The sequence below is a fragment of the Heterocephalus glaber genome, unplaced genomic scaffold (assembly GCF_053883595.1).
Source record: "Heterocephalus glaber isolate CG9 unplaced genomic scaffold, H.glaber_assembly_v1.0 deba00001610, whole genome shotgun sequence".
Lineage (NCBI taxonomy): Eukaryota > Metazoa > Chordata > Mammalia > Rodentia > Bathyergidae > Heterocephalus > Heterocephalus glaber.
Window position 1 is genome coordinate 38,550,379 of NW_028258381.1, and position 19,572 is coordinate 38,569,950.

General features: G+C 44.7%; 1 protein-coding gene across 13 annotated transcripts in view; it reads left to right on the forward strand.

Annotated features, from left to right (window-relative positions):
* The window catches only part of Rsph10b (radial spoke head 10 homolog B), a 47,115-nt gene that overhangs the window by 15,870 nt on the left and 11,673 nt on the right, over positions 1-19,572 (forward strand). For 9 of the 13 annotated variants that reach the window (XM_004840458.3, XM_021254752.2, XM_087195870.1 and 6 more), the window contains 9 exons: positions 2,376-2,606; positions 3,838-3,997; positions 4,517-4,638; positions 8,181-8,370; positions 10,315-10,429; positions 11,495-11,574; positions 11,660-11,808; positions 14,631-14,738; positions 15,375-15,509. In XM_004840458.3, coding sequence (XP_004840515.1) covers positions 2,376-2,606; positions 3,838-3,997; positions 4,517-4,638; positions 8,181-8,370; positions 10,315-10,429; positions 11,495-11,574; positions 11,660-11,808; positions 14,631-14,738; positions 15,375-15,509 — 1,290 coding nt within the window. Of the gene's footprint in view, positions 1-2,176; positions 2,260-2,375; positions 2,607-3,837; positions 3,998-4,516; positions 4,639-8,180; positions 8,371-10,314; positions 10,430-11,494; positions 11,575-11,659; positions 11,809-14,630; positions 14,739-15,374; positions 15,510-19,572 lie in introns of all 13 variants that reach the window. The other 4 variants (XM_087195871.1, XM_021254751.2, XM_087195869.1 and 1 more) reach the window with 3 other exon arrangements.

The window sequence follows — 19,572 nt, forward strand, 5'->3', positions numbered from 1 at the left end:
TTTTTTAATTTTGAGACAGGGTCTTGCTAAGTAGCTAAGTTACCAGGCCAGGGTCAAACTTTGTTTTTAATTTTGAAGACAGGGTCTTAAATTGCCTAAGCTGGCCTCAAATTTGCAATCCTCTTACCTCAGCCTCTCAGAGTGCTGAGATTATAGGTGTGCACCACTGATCCAAGTGCTAATGGCTTATATATAAATCTAGTAATTGGCAACCTAGTTCTTTTCCTGTTTTTTTGTTTTGTTTTGGTACCAGGGATTGAACTCGGGACCTTGCGCTTGCGAGGCAGGCGGCAGAACCACTGAGCTAAATCCCCAGCCCAACCTAGTTCTTTTTGTGTGTGTGTGTGGTATTGGGGATTGTACTTCTTTTCCTTCTTTTTTTCTTTTTTCTGACAAGGTCTCATCGTCATGTAGCCCAGGCTAGCCTCCAGCTCACGGTGGTTCTCCTGCCACAGCCTCCCGAGTGCCATGTGCCACCATGCCTGGCTCCATCTTAACTTTTTTTTCTATACCAGGAATTGAACTCAGGATCTTGTGCTTTCAAGGCAGGCACAGTGCCACTGAGCTACATCCCTGGCCCTGTTATCTTTTTTTTTTTTTTGGTACCGGGGATTGAACTCAGGACCTTGCACTTGCAAGGCAGGCGCCAGAACCACTGAGCTAAATTCCTGACCCCAAATCTTAACTGTTTTAACTGCATGATTCAGTGTCATTGAGCACATTCACACTGCTTTGCAACCATCACCACCAGCCATCCACAGAACTTCTCATTTGACAAAAGTGAAACTTTATACCTATTAAACAGTAACTCCTCACTTCCTTCTACATTCTGCCCCTATGAGTTGGACCATTCCAGGTTCCCCATGTAGTGGAATCATAGAGTAAATATTCTCTTGTGACTGGCTTATTTCACTGAGCACAGTGTCCTCAAGGCTTATCCATGGTGTAGCATGTGGCAGAATTTCTTTTTAGGGCTGAATAATGTTCCATTGTACAGATCACATTTTGTTTATGCATTTATCTAGGGGACACTTGTGGTGTCCGCCTTCGGGCTATTGTAAATAGTGCTGCTGTGAACATGGGTGTACAAATGTCTATTTGAGTCCCTGTTTTCTATTCTTTGTGTATACAAGGTGTGATAAAAAAATATGGTGAATGTTCAAGTTTTATTACAATAAAGGAAACAGTGCCATGAATCCCCCTTGCCTCGAACATCTCTTGCCATTCTTGCCACTTTCTTTTTTTTTTTTTGGTACTGGGGATTGAACTTGGGTCCTTGCGCTTGTGCAGAAGGCGGCAAAACACTGAGCTAAACCCCTGGCCCTGTTCTTGCCACTTTCTGAGGTAGCTCTGGAAGTCCTCTTTTGTGAGTATCTTTATGAGCCGTGATAGAAAACCCAGTAAATGCCATTGCTACGTGCCATCCAGTGAGAAGCAGGCTCATAAAAACAGGACAGTGAATCCTCCTCCACCTTATTTACCGGATCTGGCAAAATACAATTTCTGGCTCATCCTCAAAGTGCCCATGAAAAGTAAACATTTTGAATCAGGTCAGGACATAAAGGCAGCCACAACAGCACAACTGAAGACACTTGTGCGAAACAGGATTTCCGGAAGTGCTTCAGAAAGTGTCAAGAACAATGGGATAGTGTGTTCGAGGCTAGGAGGAGTATTTTGAGGGGGACTCATGGCAATTCATGTTTTACTGTAAGGCTTTTTTAAACTTAAACACACACCATATTTTTTGATCAGCTCTTGTATGACCAGGAGTCACAAAATGCTTCACGGAGGATGTTGATTTAGTATGTCTGACCACAGGTGAGTGGGGCCAGGCAGATGGACTCTCAGGGTGGTGAGGACTCTCAGCCCTGTGGACAGTGGGGTTGAGGAGTGGGTACTTTTATCAAAGTGTATGCTTTTAGAAATAAGGTAAAACAATGATTAAAATAATTATTTTGCATTGAGCCTGGAGTGTAAGGTATTTTTTTCTCACTTTGTAGCTGAAGAACCTAAAGGCTTCAATAATTTTCCTTAGGTCAAAATCTGGTTAGAAATCGCTTGAGCTGAGCTGGAACTCAAGTCTGTGTGATTCTTCTTCTTCACTCCTTCAAATTATATTGTATTTGTCTTAATTTTATTTTATTTATTTATTTTTTATACTGGGGCTCGGACTCAGGACCTTCTGCTTGCAAGGCGGGTGGTGGAACCACGGAGCTAAATCCCCGGCCTAATATTTGTCTTAATTTTAAATGGATTCAGGTAAAATAGTTTGAACATTCCTGATGGCTGCTTGGTTTCATTTATTTTATTTGGTTTTTGAGACGGTCTCACGGTGTAGTCCAGGCTGGCTTCAAATACATGGCCCTCTTTCCTAGGTGCTGGGGTTCAGGGGTGCGCGACCAGGCCTGGCTGGTTTGCTTTCTTTTCAGAATGGTTTTGGAACACACAAATGGTTTATAAAGAGAACCCCCAACTCCCAGTATCCTTTGAGGAATGAATACATAGGAGAGTTCGTGAACAGATGTCGCCACGGACACGGGAAGTTTTACTACGCCAGCGGAGCCACATATGAGGGTGAATGGGCCTGTAATAAGAAACACGGCATGGTGAGTGTGGACCTGTGAAGTTGCTTCCTAAAGATGAGCTAAAGCAATATAAGGCGGGTCATTCTGTAGTAAGCTGCATTATCTGTTTTACACAGATAGCTTACTCTTTGTGGAGATGATTACATGAATTCTTAAATATTTCCAACGTATTATCTAATTTCTGAATAGTATGAAGTTATTAGTTTGTGTTATGTGAGTGTCTGTGTGTTAGGGTGATTTTAGTTAAAAGTAACAATCCAGCTTAATCTGCTATATATATAAAGAATAATGTAGGTTTCAGGGGACTCAGAAGTCAGGGTTTCTCTTCTCTCTACACACAGTATTTCCCACCATGTCAGCTTCATTCTTGTGTTGCTCCTGTCCCATGACTGCATGGTGGCTGCTGTGGTTCCAGGCTTCACATTCACATCTGCACTAAGTAGAAAAGAAACTTCTAGAAGCTTTCTACAAATGTCTTTAATTTCACAGAGCTGAGCTGGATCATCTTCCCACCTCTGAATCACTGACCACTGACCTGGGTTTGACAAATGTCAAGAGTCCCTGATGCGTGACAGGCACTGTGTGGGTCACTTGCCTCATTTCGTCAGATCCATTTTGTGAGCAGAGGCTCAAGGACGGGCAGAGGTTTGGGACAGATACAGAAAGAGGAGGGGAGAGGAAGGGAAAGGAGAAGTGGAAGGAGGAGAGGGGCTGACCCAGTGAGATGAGACCCTCGGAGGCTGACGGTGTGGACTGAGGGCGAAGCTTCAAAACAAAGGACCAAGCTGGGTATGGTGGTGCATGCCTCTCATTTCAACTCAGGAGGCTGAGGCAGGAGGATCATAATTTGAGCCCAGCCTGGGGAACTTAATGACTTGCTGAGACCCTGTCTCAAAATGAAAAATATAGCCTGTTTGTTTCCTTTTTTTTTTTTTTTTTTTTTTTTTTGGTACCGGGGATTGAACTCAGGTCCTTGTACTTGCAGGGCAGGCATCGGAACCACTGAGCTAAATTCCCACCCCTTTCCTACCTTTAATAAAGGTGAAACTTTGTCATCATTAAAAAAAAAAAAAAATATATAAAACAGGCTGGGGATGTAGCTCAGTGTGAAGGTCCTGGGTTCAATCCCCAGTACCAAACAAACAAACAGCTCCCAAACCTTGAAGAGACTGCTATTACACTGCTATTATTTAGCAATGCTTTTACAAAAAAACTTTTTCTAAATGATAAGTAGTCATTTTCCTACCTGCAGGGCCGGTTAACTTTCAAGAACGGGCATGTGTATGAAGGGCTGTTCTCCAATGACCACATAGCTCAGTTTATGGACCCTGATGATGAAATCCAGAGTTACCTGGACCTGCATGCCAAAGGGGTCCGCACGAGCAAGCAGTGCCGATCTCCTGTCAGTGCTGGTAGGAGCCTTCGCCTGTCTGGTGTCCCTGGTATCCGTTAAAAAGTCCCCGATTCCTCAGGAAATAGGAGCCGCCTGTGAACAACTGGTCTTCCCTCTCTCTTCCCTTCCTCTTCCTTCCCTCCTTTTCTTTCTTCCTTTTCTTTCCTCCCTTCCACTTCCCTCCCTTTTCCTTTCTCCTCATTTCTCTTCTTTTTTGCAGTGGTGGGGATTGAACTCAGGGCCCCTACACTGAGCTACAGCTTCAAACTTTATTTTTTATTTTGAGACAGGATCTGGCTGAGTCACTAAGTTACCTGGACTTGAACTGGTCTGGACTTGAACTTGCCATCCTCCTGACTCAGCCTCCCAGAGTGCTGGGATCATAGGTGTGCACCAACACATCTGGCTTGCAACTGTTTTCTTAGTAGGTTTTCTGAATGCTCTTGAATCACCTTGTGGTAGGCAATCATTCTGACATAACACTGAAAAACTTTAACATTGCTTTTCACAGTTGTCTCCTGTTTTGTCTGTTTTCTAGAAAAGATCAAAGAGCTCAAGGGCACTGAGAGTCCCTCTGCCTTAGGCCTGAGCATGGAGCTGGACCTCAGCCTGGTGGTGAACATGTACCCTAAGAAAGAGCGAGCAGAAGAAAAGAAGCAGGTCAAACCCTTTGCACTGTTACAAATTTGTATTTTAGGCCTAACCATTAATAGTCTCCCTGGTCCTGGGAGTGACCATTGGTGGTCATTGTCACGTGTCACATGGTGGATGCTTCACACAGATCACCCCACTTAATTTCCAAGGCAACCCTGGCAGCCCAGGCAGAGAGTTTCCATGAGGTCCCCAGAGCCTCGGAGTCCCTAACAGTCACACTGCTCTCAGACTCTGAGTGGCTTGAAGACTGAGGCTGTTGCTGCCTCCTCAGTGAAACGACGATTCCTCTTGATTATGGTTTGCTAGGGTTCAGCAGAACTTAAAGCCCTTAGAAATCACTGAAAGTCTGGGTGCATTGGTACCCTCCTATAATCCCTACTACTCGGGAGGGTGAGGCAGGAGGATCGCCAACTTCAAGGCCAGCCTGGGTTCCATCCCCAGCACTGCGAAAACAAAATAACAACAACAAAACCCAAACAAGCAGAACAAGAAATGAATGGATACCTAAAACCCTTTAGAGACAGAAAATTATGTACGTGGACCTGATTTGAGTCATACCTGGCAAGTCATAGCAAAATGACATCACACTACCATGGCCCCTGCGTGGGCCGGGCATGGTGTGTTTGGCTGTCTCCATGCATCTTCCCCTTCTCCCCCAGCGCCTGGCCCTCGCTTCTTGGTGCCCCAGAAGGGAAGACTTTGCCCATCCACCCTCCGCCTCTTCTGGCTCCCAAGGCCAACGCTGTAATTCAGGTGCCCAGGATCACTTAGCTCTGCCCCAAGATTCTTGTTAAAAATAGTAGCCTTTACCACTTCCTCTAATTACGAAAGTAGAAAATGTAGAAAACACAGATAAGGAAAAAGTGAATTTCTAGCCAGACAAAATCTGTGGCTATCTTTCTAACTTTTAATACACATACAGACAGAACTGGGATCATTCTGTTCACAGAATCCCTGTTCTCATGTAGAACTTAATGACAGCTATTCAGTGCATTAGATATTCTCCTATAATGTAAGTTTTAGGTAAATACGCTAATATATATTGATTTACAAGAAAAGTGAGATTGCTTACATTACTCTCCTTCCCCCATCTTTCTGTATTTTACACATGCACACATACACATACACACACATTTACACACACTTCATTCTACAGTTTAGAGTTCTATGTCAAAGCATGTGAAGCAGGACACGGTGGCACACGCCTGTAATCCCAGCACTCAGGAGGCTGAGGCAGGAGGATCACCACAAATTTGAGGCCAGCCTAGGCTATAAAGTGAGTTCAAGGCCAGCCTGCTGTACAAAGTGAGATCCTGTCTCAAAAAACAAAAAGACAGAGAACAAAAAAAATCAAAGCATGTGAGTCTTTTAAAAATTGTGTATTTAACATATATTGTCTATACTGAGCGTTTTATAATCACAGAGGAAAACATGCTTTTACCAAAAAATTCAAACATTATAGAAATATATGAGACAGAAAGGGAAAGGACCCTTTAAGAATACCTTTGAACATTTTTTTTTTGGTACCAGGGATCGAACTCGGGACCTTGTGCTTGCGAGGCAGGTGGCAGAACCACTGAGCTGAATCCCCGGCCCCCCTTTGAACATCTGTAATAAGAATACTTCACAATGCAGACACACTACAATTTTATTAGCAAATTGTGTATGGCTTTTCTTTACATTTTATTTTGGATGATTTTACACTTGCAGAGAGTGGAATTACCGTAGTCTCCATCTGCCTTCCCCAGCTTCCCTCTCCTGGCATCTTCTGACGCCCCCGGCACATGGTGGGGCCCGGAGCCGCGCACTGCTGCAGCGCCGTTACCTAAACCAGACTTCTGCCTCGGAATTCACCTGGTTCACCCCAATGCCCTTCTGTCCAGGGCCCCACACCCCCTTAGCTTTTACTCCTCCGCTCTGTGGCAGCTCCTCTCTGTTGCTCCTGACCTTGAGACTTGAAGTGTACTGATCGGTTATTTCGTAGAATGTCCCTTAATTTGGGTCTATTTAAGTTTTGCTGTGATTACAGGTATTGTCTGTTATTGGTATTATTTTGGCATCTTAATCAAAATACGGGTGTCTTCTTTTTTAAGTACAGGTCCTGGAGCATTCCAGGTTCAGCTAGAACAAGCTAGGCAAGCTGTCCCATCCCACTCCAGTGGTGTCTTCCCCTCAACTTCATGGGATCCGACATCAACCCCTCTGCCCAGCCGGCCTCGGCCAGTTCCCTTCCTGACTGTGAACGCACACAGGGACAGTGCTGGTGCTTGCAGAGTGGTCCCTGGCCCTGGGTTCCAACCCCTTCAAGTCCCTGGATCCTCCCAACAGCCTCTGGGGCAGGTGTTTTTGCATAGCAGAGATAGGGCAGAGAGGGATGGCAGCCAAGCTCCACTGCTTCCCCAGGCCTGGCTGCCTGTGGGCACTCGGTGAACTTCATTCCTTTCTCTGAGCCCTGTAGGAAACTCCTTGCTTAGATCCACTGTCCTCTGCCTCCACTCTGCTCTCCCATCGACACCTCCTTTTTGTGTACAGTGCATGTCTTGGGTTCTTTTACTACATGAAGACAAGTTCTGTGTTGTGCTCTAGAATAATGCTTTAGGATAGAGCACAGATGTTCACTGAATTACTCTGAATCTTAAAAGGCAGGAGGTAATGCTGAGTGTAATGTGCCTGATGCCACCACACAGGGAGGCTCTTTGAGCTCCTTGGGACCCCATATGCTGTTCTTCACACTCTGGATACTGAAGAGTGTTGAGACACAGACACCTGGAGTAGAAGGGGACCCCACACAGGCTGTCAGGTGGCATGGATGGGAGTTTAGGGCAGTGTGAGGGCACGTGGGACCCAGGGCCAGAGAGGTTAATAGCACAGTCAGTGTGAACATTGCTTACTTTACACCTCCAGCCTTAATATGCTGTTAGCTGTGTTTTTGTACAAGCCATTTATCAGGTTAAGGGTTCCTTTCTATTCCTAATTTGCTGGGGGTGCGTATCATAAATAGATGTTAACTTCTGTCAGATGCATCACTTGGTATGATCATGTGGTTTTTCTTTTTTAGTCTACCAATGTGGTGAATTACCTTGATTTTTCAAGTGGTGAAACCAGCCTTGTAATTGAATCCACTTGGTAGTATTTACTTATAATCCCAGCACTCTGGAAGGCTGAGGCAGGAGGATATACTTGGTCTTGATGTCCTGTTCTTTTTGTATATTGCTGCATTCAGTTTATTTTGTTGGGGACTTTTGCATCTATGGACTCACGAGGTACTGATCTGTAGGTAACAGAATTGTATTGCTGCCATTGAGACGGGATATGATCACATAGCAATATGACAGTAACTCAGTTTTCCAGAAAACAATATATTTTGTTACTATTAGTCAGAAATTGCATTTTATTGAGTGGAAGTGAGCAGGCAGGATGATACTCATGGAGAGGTAGAGGTACATAGCGCTGTTTACAGTGCCATCCTCATTTAGTCTAGAAAGCAGGCACTGTGTCTTTTATTATCACAAGGCAAGATAAGATGTGCATGGCTTCCTTCCCTTCAGGTAGAATATGCTCTCTTAAGAAGCATTACAGAACTAAGAAGAATTTATAGCTTCTACAGCAGCCTTGGATGTGACCACTCTCTGGACAATACCTTCCTTATGACAAAGCTTCAGTTCTGGAGATTTCTGAAAGACTGCAAATTTCATCACCACAATATAACTCTTGCTGATATGGACAGGATGTTAAGTGGTGAGTATTCCAGGTCTGTCACTTCTTTCGGACTAGAGGATCATTAGCATGCCATGATGTCCTAGGAATGAGTTAGGAGATATTGGGAGGGCTGGGTATGTGGCTCAGTGGCAGAGCGCTTGTCTAACATGAGGTTTGACTAGGGGTTTGACTCGCAGCACTGCAGAAAAAAAAGTCGGCCAAGTAAGGAATGCACAGGTCAGGAGAGGCATTCCAGAAGTTGATGTGTGGCCTTGGTTTCCATGCTTATACCATACTTGCAAAGGTGACCTTGTGCAATAATAGCCAACAGTACAAGCCATCAATAAAAGGGTCAGCAAAGTATGGCCTGTGGCCAGCCCCACCCGCCGGCTGTTCTCCTGACTAAGCCTCCCTGGAACACAGTGATCTCTATGTCCATCTTCTGCCTGGGGCTGCTTTTGTCCTACGCTACAGAGCTGAGTAGTCGTTGAGGTAGTCTGGACCATAAAGCCTCATTTATTTACTCTCAGGTTCCTTACAAAGACTTTTTTGTTTTTTTTCTTGGTACCAGGGGTTGAACTCGGGACCTTTTGCTTGCAAGGCAGGCGCCGGCACCACTGAGCTAAATCCCTGGCCCTCAGGTTCCTTACAGAAAAGTGTGCCTGACCCCTATCTATAGTGGAAAAGCATGAAACTGTCAGGTCAAGGAGGATGAGGGAGTGCTTGGAATAGTCTAGAAAAGGCTTTAAGTAGTGTAGTAGTCTTCCTGTTGCTGGACACAATACCTAACACCTACAACTTAAAGGAGGAGAGGTTTAATTTGGCTCATGATTCAGGCCAGTTAGTCCATGGTCAGCTAGCTCCAAGGCAGGAACATCATGGTGGAAGGGCAAGGTGTCCAGGAAGCAGAGAGAGAAGGGAGGAGAATATACCTTCCCAAAGCACACCCCCAGTGATACACCTCTCCTAACCACACATTTAGCAATGAACACATCCACTGATGAGTGTAGAGCCCCTATGATCCAGTCACTTTCCAAAATCCCCACTTCTGAATACATGAGCTTTCTAGGGGAGATTTTAGATCTCAACCATTACAGGCAGTCTTAAGATTTCAAGTCAGAAAGTCCATGAGATAAATCTAACAACCTTGAATTCATCCTTTCAGCTGAATTCTGAGAGGCAGGACTGAAAGCCTCAAATTATCTTCTCAAAAAATAAAACATTAATGTGCTCACTGTATGTATCTAAAATGTACCAATACAATTAATTTTTAAAAGATATTAGTAAAACATTTTTAACATGTTCATGACAGGGCCATAATTCATATGTCTACTGGGCAGCTCTGATTTAATTTAATACATTTGTTCATTACTGTAATTTTTAATTGGTATGAATACTGTTAATATTTGTATTTGGGCAGTAATTATTCAAATTTAGGCAACTTACCTAGATTTGGTCCATTTATAAACTTTTATTAATTTTATTAGTAAAAAGATCAATAAAAGTGATCAGATCCATTTGAACTACCAATGGTACGAGCCACCGGATGGCACAATCATGCATGTACCACCGTTGCTTTTTTTGTTTTGTTTTTTGTTTTTTTGGTACTGGGGATCGAACTTGGGTCCTTGCGATTGCGAGGCAGACGGCGGAACCACTGAGCTAAATCCCCAGCCCCATGGACCACCATAGTTTTAAGCCGAATGTGTTTTAAGGGAATGTGTTAAATCCATTTACAATTAGCAGCATTAAACTTTGGTTCAGATGACTTTGAAAGCCATTGGGACAAAGTAAATTATAAGTGTCTTATAAGGAGACCAGACAGAAGGCTTCCTGTGGTTCTTAATTTCGGGTTGGATGCTCTGAGCACTCTTGAGAGAGCGAGGACTCCATCGTAGTCAGTTCTTTGCGCTGTACACCAGGAGCAAATGCAGTAGGTGCTGCTGGAAATATAATGCATGCTCTCCAATTTTCTCATTTTAGCCAGTAATGACATACCAGTTGAAGAAATTCATTCTCCATTTAGAACAATTCTTCTGAGAACATTCCTGAGTTATCTCCTGCAGTTGGCTTACCACATTCATCATGAAGAATATCAGTAAGTGCCTGGTACCGAGGTCCCTGGGAGCACCTCACGGCCATTCATCCTCTTTTCTTCAGTGCTCGCTGTTGTCCCCATATGGCCTCGAAATCAAGTTCTAGAAGTAAAACTTCCCCCAAATTTTAGCCAAAAAGCCCTAAGATGTCTTTTTTGGTACTGGGGATCGAACTCTGGATCTTGCTTGATATTATAGTGCAACTCAACACCCTCCATGTCTGAGCCATTTTAATGTGGCGTAGAGATACTGGAAATTTAGTCAGAAGGAGGCACGGTCAACTCTTATTTCTTAGGTCAGAATTTCCTGCCTCAAAGCAAACATGATACCTTTTTTTGGTACTGGGGACCGAACTTGGGACTTTGCACTTGCAAGGCAGGTGCAGTGCCACTGGGCTAAATCCTCAGCCCATGATACCTTTTCTCCCCCACAAAATATTTTATTTTTTTAGGTTTACAGAGTTACTATCCAGAGTTCCTATATACCTTTCACCCAAATTCCCCTAATGTTTATGTCTTACACAACACAGTACACCCATCAAAAGCAAGAAATTAATGTTACTGTGATATTACTGTTACAGGCTTTTAAAAGATTTCTCCAGTTTCCCCACTGTCCCCTTTCTGTCCTAGGATCAAGTCTGGGATGCTACCTTACATTGAATAGTCATGCCCTCATAAGGCTCTTCTAATCTGTGATCATGTCTCAGGCTTTGTCTCCCGTGACCTTGACACTTAATCCTGGCGAGTTATTTTGTGAAACTTCCTGTATTTCAGTGTTGTGATGCTGTCTCATGACTCTACTGAGGTTGTGAGTTTGGGGGAAGACTACCATGCTGGTGGATGGGCCCCCATCACCCGGGCTGTACACAAGGTCGGATATTGTGTTAGGGCTTAGCCCTACTCAAAGATCAGAACGGGGCCAGGCAGGGTTTCTACTGGCAGCTCACGGTGTCTTCTTTCTCTACCCTGTCTGTTACAGTCTGGTTATTAAGTTCTAGTCCACACTCCAAAAGAGGGAACTTAAGTTCCAGCTCCCAGGAGGAATAACTGTGATGTCTTTTTTAACAGAAATCGAAGCCCATCACTCTTTCTGTGTTTTACAAAACTGATGACTGAAAACATTCGTCCAAACGCCTTCCAGGTAAAAGGTAAATACAAAAGTAATGGGGGTAATGTTCACTGTAATGTTTCAAAATTGAATTTTGTAATCAGTTTTGAATGTTGTATTTTCAGGCAATTTATTCAGTGACGGGGAGGAGACGCTCTATATGATGAATTATATTGATAAGTGCTGGGAGATTTACACAGCTTACTGCAGACCGAGCCCAGCTCCTCCTGGTGAGCTTACAATGAAGACGAGACACTTCCTGTGGATGCTGAAAGTAAGTTCAATGCCACTTGGGTTTGGTACTGGCTTTATATTTACAAGCATCTTTATATTAAAGAAAACCAAGATAATGGAACTATAATATGTAAATAGTGAGGTGAAGATCAAGGGTGAATCGGGGGGCCAGTTCTGGGATGGGACCCAGGACCCTGTGCCCGCTAGGCAGGTGCTGCACCCCTGAGCTACATCCCTAGATCCTTTTAAAAAGTTTGAAACAGTCTCCCACTAAGCTGCTCAGGCTGGCCTCAAACTTGCAATCCTCCTGCCTCAGCCTCCTGAGTAGCTAGGATTACATTCATGTGCCACCACGCCCAACCTGGGATGAATTTTCCTAATTGAATGTTTAATGGAGTTGCCTTTGGCAGAGAGTGATGCAAATGGTCTGTGATAACGGGAGGCACAGAAAGAGGGGCCGCCTGGCCAATGTGTCGGCAAATTGGGGGCTAGCGACAGCTTTACTCCAGTGTATGTTCTGCTGCAGACCTGGCCACTGAGAGGTAGAGGAGGGCATGAGTGCCTTTTTTTATTATTATTGGTTCTTCTGGCAGTGGGAACCTAGAGCCCCGAGGACGGGGCAAATGCTGTCCCACTGAGCTACATCTGCCCTGGAAAGCAGTGACATCTTGTTTATACAGCGTTCTCATACTATCAGTGGTCTGTGTTCCAGGATCCTTTTAATCTGTACTTGATGAAGCTGAAAGAGTCAAATACTAATGACAGAGTACTTTAAGACATTGAACAGTACTGCATGTATGTGAAAAGCAGACAGTAACCATGACTTTAGGAAAACAAACTTTTAAAAGTATATGGCTATGGGATGAGATGTTATACAGCTGTTTATCTGTTCACCTCAGCTCCCCTCTTGTTTTTGTAGTGCTGGGGATTGAACCTGGAGCCTTCGAGAAGAGCTACATCTCCAGCCCTTTGTAAAATTTTTAAATTTTGAGACAGGTCTCACTAAGTCACTAGGCTGCCCAGGCTGGGCTTGAACTTGGAATCCTCCTGCCTCAGCCTCCCAGGGTGCTGGGATGACAGGTGTGCGACACCACACTCGGGTTACCTTCCTCTTTTTTTCATGGTCATTTGTCCTTGCAGAATAGGTCAGGTATCTTGTTTTGACTACATCCTTTTCATGGTGTTTAACGTGTCCTTTCCTGCCACACTTCCATGCCAGTGGCAGTTAGAGGGTCCATGTGACTCGGGTGGTTCTGGGTCCTTCCTGTGACATCGCATCACACATGTTTGGGCTCCTGGGGTTTCAGTGGGCTCCTGGGGTGGTGGCAGGGCCCTTCTATTAGGTTTTCCACAAGCCTTCTTCTAGCAGCCCATGATGGCCATTGCTGACGTCCGTCCAGTATCTCGCCAGGCCAGTACCATGGTGATCTCCAAACTCTATTATTTCACTTATCCGCAGCCTTTATTGGCTGTGAACTTTATTTGAAAAAGAGCTTCACTTCATCAGTTGTTTGAATACTCTGAAATACAGGTCCATACAGGAAAAGGGAGATAAATGCTTGATTTTTTTCCCTTTATTAAATTTCAGGACAATGAGTTGATATCCTAGCAATTCAGAGGTTTTGTGTGCTGTTTGGTGAAGTACTAGGAATTGAACTCAGGGCCTCATGCAAAGGCAGGCACTGTGCCACTGAGCTACAATGCAGTCCTTTTTAAAATGTTGAGAGAGTCTCACACATAGTTAGTTGGCCAGGCTGCCTTGAGCTCATGATTCTCCTGCCTCAGCCTTCCAGAGTGCTGGGGTGACACGGTTGTGGCACTGTGCCCAGCCTGTTCTCTGCTTCTATGCTAAGCCTTTTGTGCGGCTGTGTGTGATGCCTGGATGTCACTATCGGTTGTGGCTACAAAGCTGATGCCAGCTCTGTGGGTGGCGGCACCTGGCAGGGGTGAGGCTTCAGTACAGCGTGTTGCCAGGTCGCTGCCCCACAGCGAGCTGTGAGCGTGCAGATCCTGTCTCTTGGATGAGGACTTCTGGCTGCTGCTGGGGATTTGGACCTGGGCGTCACAGGTCCTGGGACAGAGTGAAGGTGGGGTGCGGAGGGGTGATAGCAAGACCCATTTTCACCCAATCCAGCAAGCCTTTTCCAGCAGAGCAGTGCGACTTGAGGGGTGCTGAGCGTCTTCCCCACCAGACTCTTCCGGTTTGGGCTCGCGAGTGTGGACTTCCGTGTGGAAAGGGCCCCAGCCGGACTCGGGGTGGTCTTCCTGTGCACAGCCTCTCCTTCCACTCGCTGTGCACCTCCCTGAGCTCCTGTCTGTTCGCTGAGCCCAGCAGCCCAGCGCTTCCCAGCCTCTGGAACTGTGTCACCGTTTCATACCTGGATTGTTTACTCTGCCATTTTCTCTGACCTTTGTTTATGTTAAAAAAAAAAAAAAAAAAGGCCAGGGATTCAGCTCAGTGGTTTCGCTGCCTGCTGCGCAAGTGCAAGGACCCAAGTTCGATCCCCGGTACCAAAAAAAAAAAAAAAAATGCTTAATTTTGTTTTTTTAAGAGGAATTGGAAAAAGAGAGGTAAATACTCACGTTATTCCAGAATACTGCTCAAGATGGTCAGTTTTTGGTAGCTGGACGTGGTGCACACCTGTGATTCCAGCACTTGGGAGGCTGAGGCACGAGGATCGCCTCAAGTTCAAGGCCAGCTTGAACTACAGAGTGAAGCCCTGTCTCAAAAAACAAAAATCAAATGATCAGTTTTTAAGACAATGACTTCTGGTATATTTTTAAAAAGCAGTTTATTGACATTAAAATATATACCTCTAATTATAGCAAGTTATGCTTTGGCTGTTTATTTTTCTTTTACAGGACTTTAAAATGATAAATAAAGAATTAACTGCAACCAAATTTGTGGCAGTAATAGCAGAGGATAATCCTTTCATACATGATGGAATTGACAGCAACTTTGAACTTGAGGTTTGTAAAGCAATGTCAAAATGGTACAAATCCAATTCAGGTTGTTTGTTTTGGTTTGGATACCAAGAACCAAGATTTGATGGAAAATAGTCTGAATCCAAATACATAAAATGATACACACATACATACATACTTATATGTGTACATATATCCTTGATTGCATTAGAATACTAGAGATTAATATTAGAAGGGCATTGCAATAGATTTTTCTTTTTGCAGTTTTGAGACAGGGTCTCACTGTGTATTCCAGGCTGGTCTGGAACTCACTATGTAGCCCAGGCTGGCCTCAAACTCACAATGATCCTCCTGCTTCAGCCTCCCGAGTGCTGGGATTACAGGCGTGCACCACCACGCCCAGAAAAACGGCAATGCCAATGTCAGAAATGATGACTAAGAAATCAACTCCAGCTGCTCATGGTGGCACATGCCTATCTCAGCACTCAGAAGGCTGAGACAGGAGGACCACTACTAGTTCAAGGCCTTCCTGAGCTCCATAGTGAGTTCAAGGCCAGCCTGAACTACAGAGCGAGACCCTGTCTCAAAAAACCAAAAAAAAAAACTACTCTCAGGTCAATCGCTGGCCCACCTCTCAGTGCATCCGAATGAGTGAGACTCTTGTGTTTGCTTATCTTTCAGCTGGTTTTTCTGGAATTCTTTGAAGCTCTCGTATCCTTCTCACTCACCTTTGTTCCTGACCAACAAAGAAAATTCTCTTTAAATGTCCCATATGATGACTTGTCTGGAAACAGATATGGAAGCATTCATACACTGGTAAATCCGGTAACAGTACCTTGGAATTTACAAAGCAAGGGATGGTTTTATTCTGGAATGGATGAACCTTCATCAAAATGATCTTGTGTTTCTGTAAGACTTAAGAAAATTTATGATGTATGTTCACATTTTGAAAGGAGAGTACTGTTTCGTTTTTTAAAGTTAGGAAGCCTGTATTTCCTGGTCAAGGCCCAGGAAGGAGACTCTTAGTCCCAGGAGGGAAATATCAGCGAAGTCTGTGTGCTCCCTGAGGGTACCAGGCTAGATGATCTGACATAGGTTGTTGTGTGACATTTTGTTATGCATATGTAGCGTTTACAGGAGTGGAAAGCCTGCCCCAGAGCACAGATGTCAAGGAACAGGTCCTAAGGCAGGGGCTCGCCCCAGAGATGGATGCCCAGGTGCACCACGTGACCCTGGCAGCACAAGGACTGCGCTGGGAGTTTTAAGCAAGATGCAGAGTCTGGATCAAAGTGAGACCAGTGTTTTGGTGCAGGTTTCAGCTTAGTGGGCTTGAGACGTTCATCTGGAGGGAGAATGTCTCAGAGACACAAGGAGGGCCTGGGGGCCCAGTGAGGCCCTGAGCCGGGAGATCAGAGCTGCTCGATGAGAAGGCTTCTTGCTGTGGGCTGAGAAGCGTCTCTTTCCACACAGCCTTCGCACATGCCTTGGATTCCTTGCAGCGGGCCTGGGGGCTTTGTGTTCTTTTCCGTTCCTCAGTGCCACCACGTTAGCCAGCTAGGCTCTGACTGATGGCTTCTCCAGGTTGTCTGGGGCTCTTTTCTGAGGGAAACAAATGTCCACCTTGAACTGATTCATAATTGCATGGATGATGTGACAGCTTTCCTTACTATGATGAAATACCTGAGTTAAGATAACTACAAATACAAAGGTCCTAGAGATTCAAGGACTCACATCTGCTAATGGCCTTCTTGCTTGCAGTGTCAGGAGATGGCACAGGGCATCACATGGCAAGAGACAGCATGTCTGTGTGTGTTTCTGGTCTCCCTCCCTCTTCTTATAAAGCCACCAGGCTCAGTCATGGGGCAGCGCCCCATGGCTGTAACCAATCCTGATCAGTCCCCAGTGGCCTCACCCCACACAGTCTGACTCCACAGTCAATTAAGTTTCCACCTTTTACACTCACTATGAGGATTAAATTTCAACACGCGAAGCCTGACCAGATCACAGCAGATGACATCCCCATACCTTCTAAATACATGGGTGTGAAAATCTGCAGAAATCCTCTGCTCAAGTTCATTCCCAGTTTCCAGTGTCACTCTGCAGTTTCTTTTGTTTGCGGCACTGTGGACCATGTAGTTTCTTTGTTCTTTTTATAATGCATTATAGTAATTGGGTCCAGGGGTTAGTTCCCCTTATTCTTTTCCGGAAATGGAAAATTCATGTCATGTTCCAACTCTTATCACTGATCCCTTTTGATGAAAAATTTGGGAATAGTCAGTTTAAAATTTAAGAAAGCCCAGTCTTTTGCTCACTCACAGCAACTTTACAGGTTCCCAGTAATTTAGGGGAGGCCACAGAGAGGGCACATAAGCTCTAGACATCTGGAAAAGCTGTCACCTCTTGTATCATTGGCTGTGTGTACCAATATGTGTATGCATGTAGGGAACTCTTGGGGCCAAGGAAAGGGCCTCCAGAAAGAAGTGGAATCGTCCCTGGGATGCACATGGGGCTGGAAACGGTTTGCATTCCCAAGAGCTGAAGTGGAAAATCCTTCTAATGTGTAACAGTGCTATAATTTGGATCTGAAATGTCCCCCAAAGGCACAGGTGTTCAAGCCTCAGTCCTCAGCCTATGACACTACTGGAAGTGGGGGCAGAACCTTTAGGAGGTGAGGCCTGCTTAGAGGAAGTTAGGTCACTCAGGGGATACGGGGGCTCTGGCCCTTTCCCTCTTTGACTTCCAGCCACCGCTAGATGAGCAGCTTTCCTCCCCCATACACTCCCACCATGATGTTCTGTGCCACGGTGGGGTCAAGTGACCAAGGACCGAAACCTCTGAAACCATGAGCCAAAATAAGCCTTTTCTCCAGGTTGATTCATCTCAGGTGTTTTGCCTTGGTGAGAGAAAGCTGGCTGACACAGGGCCACTGGACTGAGTGCATGGTGTACTGCGTCACTGTGTGTTAACCTAACAAAGATTATCAACTGGTGAGGATCAGACTATTTCCAACATACTTCTGACTTAACTGCTGGATTTCTATATAAAGCACAAAGATTTTTAAAGGAATGCCCAAAATTTTTGGCACATGAGTGTCTAACATTCGGTCAAAATTACCAGCTAGGGAAAGCAGCAAAATATGGCTGGCCAGAATCAGTCAACAAAAAACAAGAAACGACATGGATGTTAGAGTGAGTAGACAAATTCTTCTTAGATATAGTCCATGTGTTCCAAGAAGGTCAAGGAAATCATGACTGTGTTAAGGAGAAACAATGATGAGAAGCATTCTGGATGGAATAAACTTATAGACTCTGTAAGAGAAAGATTAGAAAACTTGAAGACATAACAACAGAAACAATCCAAGTAAAGTACATAGGAAAAAAACCAAAATAAAGCAAGCATCAGTGGGCTGTAAGACCTTCAGCAGCCTGTCACAGTTCCTGATGTACAATGGTTCACCTTATAATTTTTTGACTTTCTCATGCTGCAAAAGTGATATGCATTCAGTAGAAACTGTACTTTGAGTTTTTCTGCATGGCTCTCATGCTGGCCCATGGCAGCTGCCAGGTTCCCATTCAGCCATATGATCCTGAGGACCAACATCCAGTGCTGCACTCTGCAGCATTCCGTGTTCAACAAAGGACATAGCAGTCAATACTTTCTTATCAAACAGGCTTGGTGTTAGCTGATTCTGCCCAGCTATAGGCTAAGGTAAGTGTTCTGAGCGTGTTTTAAGTGGCACAGGTGAAGCAGTGATGTTTGGTAAGTTACATGCATTTTTTTTTTTTTTGGTACCAGGGATCGAACTTGGGTCCTTGCACTTGTGCAGCAGGCGGTGAAATCATCTGAGCTAAATCTCCGGCCCTACTACATGCATTTTTTACATATTTTCAGCTCATTATAAATTAAGCATCTATGTGTATATATCCCAGCAGGAGGGAGGAAACAGAAAAGTTATTTGAAGAAATAATGTAAAAAAATTTTCAAAATTTATGAAAACCATAGGCTTACAAATCCAGGAGCTCAACAAATCCTAGGGGAAGTAATATGAAAACAACATCAAAGCTCATCATAATCAAACTGCTTTAAAACAGCGATAAAGAGAAGATCTTAAAAGCAGCCAGAGATAAAAGACCTAAAATGTACAGAGGGACAGATTTCTTATTCTGCTGGAGTAACATCTTGAAAATACTAGAAGACAAAACAAACTGGTCAACCTGGAATTCAGCCCCCAGCAAAAGTACCTTTCAAAAAAGTGAAGGTGAAGTGAGATTCTGGAGAGACAGCAGTGGAAGCACCTGTCATCTACCCGCCTAGGGAACACTTTCATCAGCAGAATCTGATGTAACTCCGGAAACTCTGGGGTCTCTCGAAGGCCTGCAACTTCTGGGAGCAAGTTTGAAAGGCAACTTTCGGTCAGTCCTAGCTCTTAGCTCAGGTGTCAAGCAGCTGTGCCGGCAGGGAGCAAGGGGAGGCAACAGGACCCTGTCCTCCAAGTATTTGGGTCTCTTTTCTGACCCTGGTTTCTCCTGATCACAGAGGTGCAGACACAGAGGCAGGCAAGCCCCTTTTTGCAAGCCCCTCAGCTTCTACTGGAAGTGATTTCCAGGGTGTTTAAAGGGCCAGCATGCTCTCACGCTTCGCATTCTTTTCCCCATTTTGAGAGCTGGACCCTAAGGACTAAGATATTCAAAAGCAGCTACACGTGGGGTAAATCAAAAGGCCCAGGAAAAAAGGAAGGTACCAGAGCGGCCTGAGGTGACCTTCAGTTTACACTGCAGGCTCTTCCTCAGCATAGCAACAGCCAACAAGAAGCCAAAGCAAGCCGAAGATTTAGCTCAGTGGGGCTGCTGCCTGCCTCGAAAGCCCAAGGTTCTGAGTT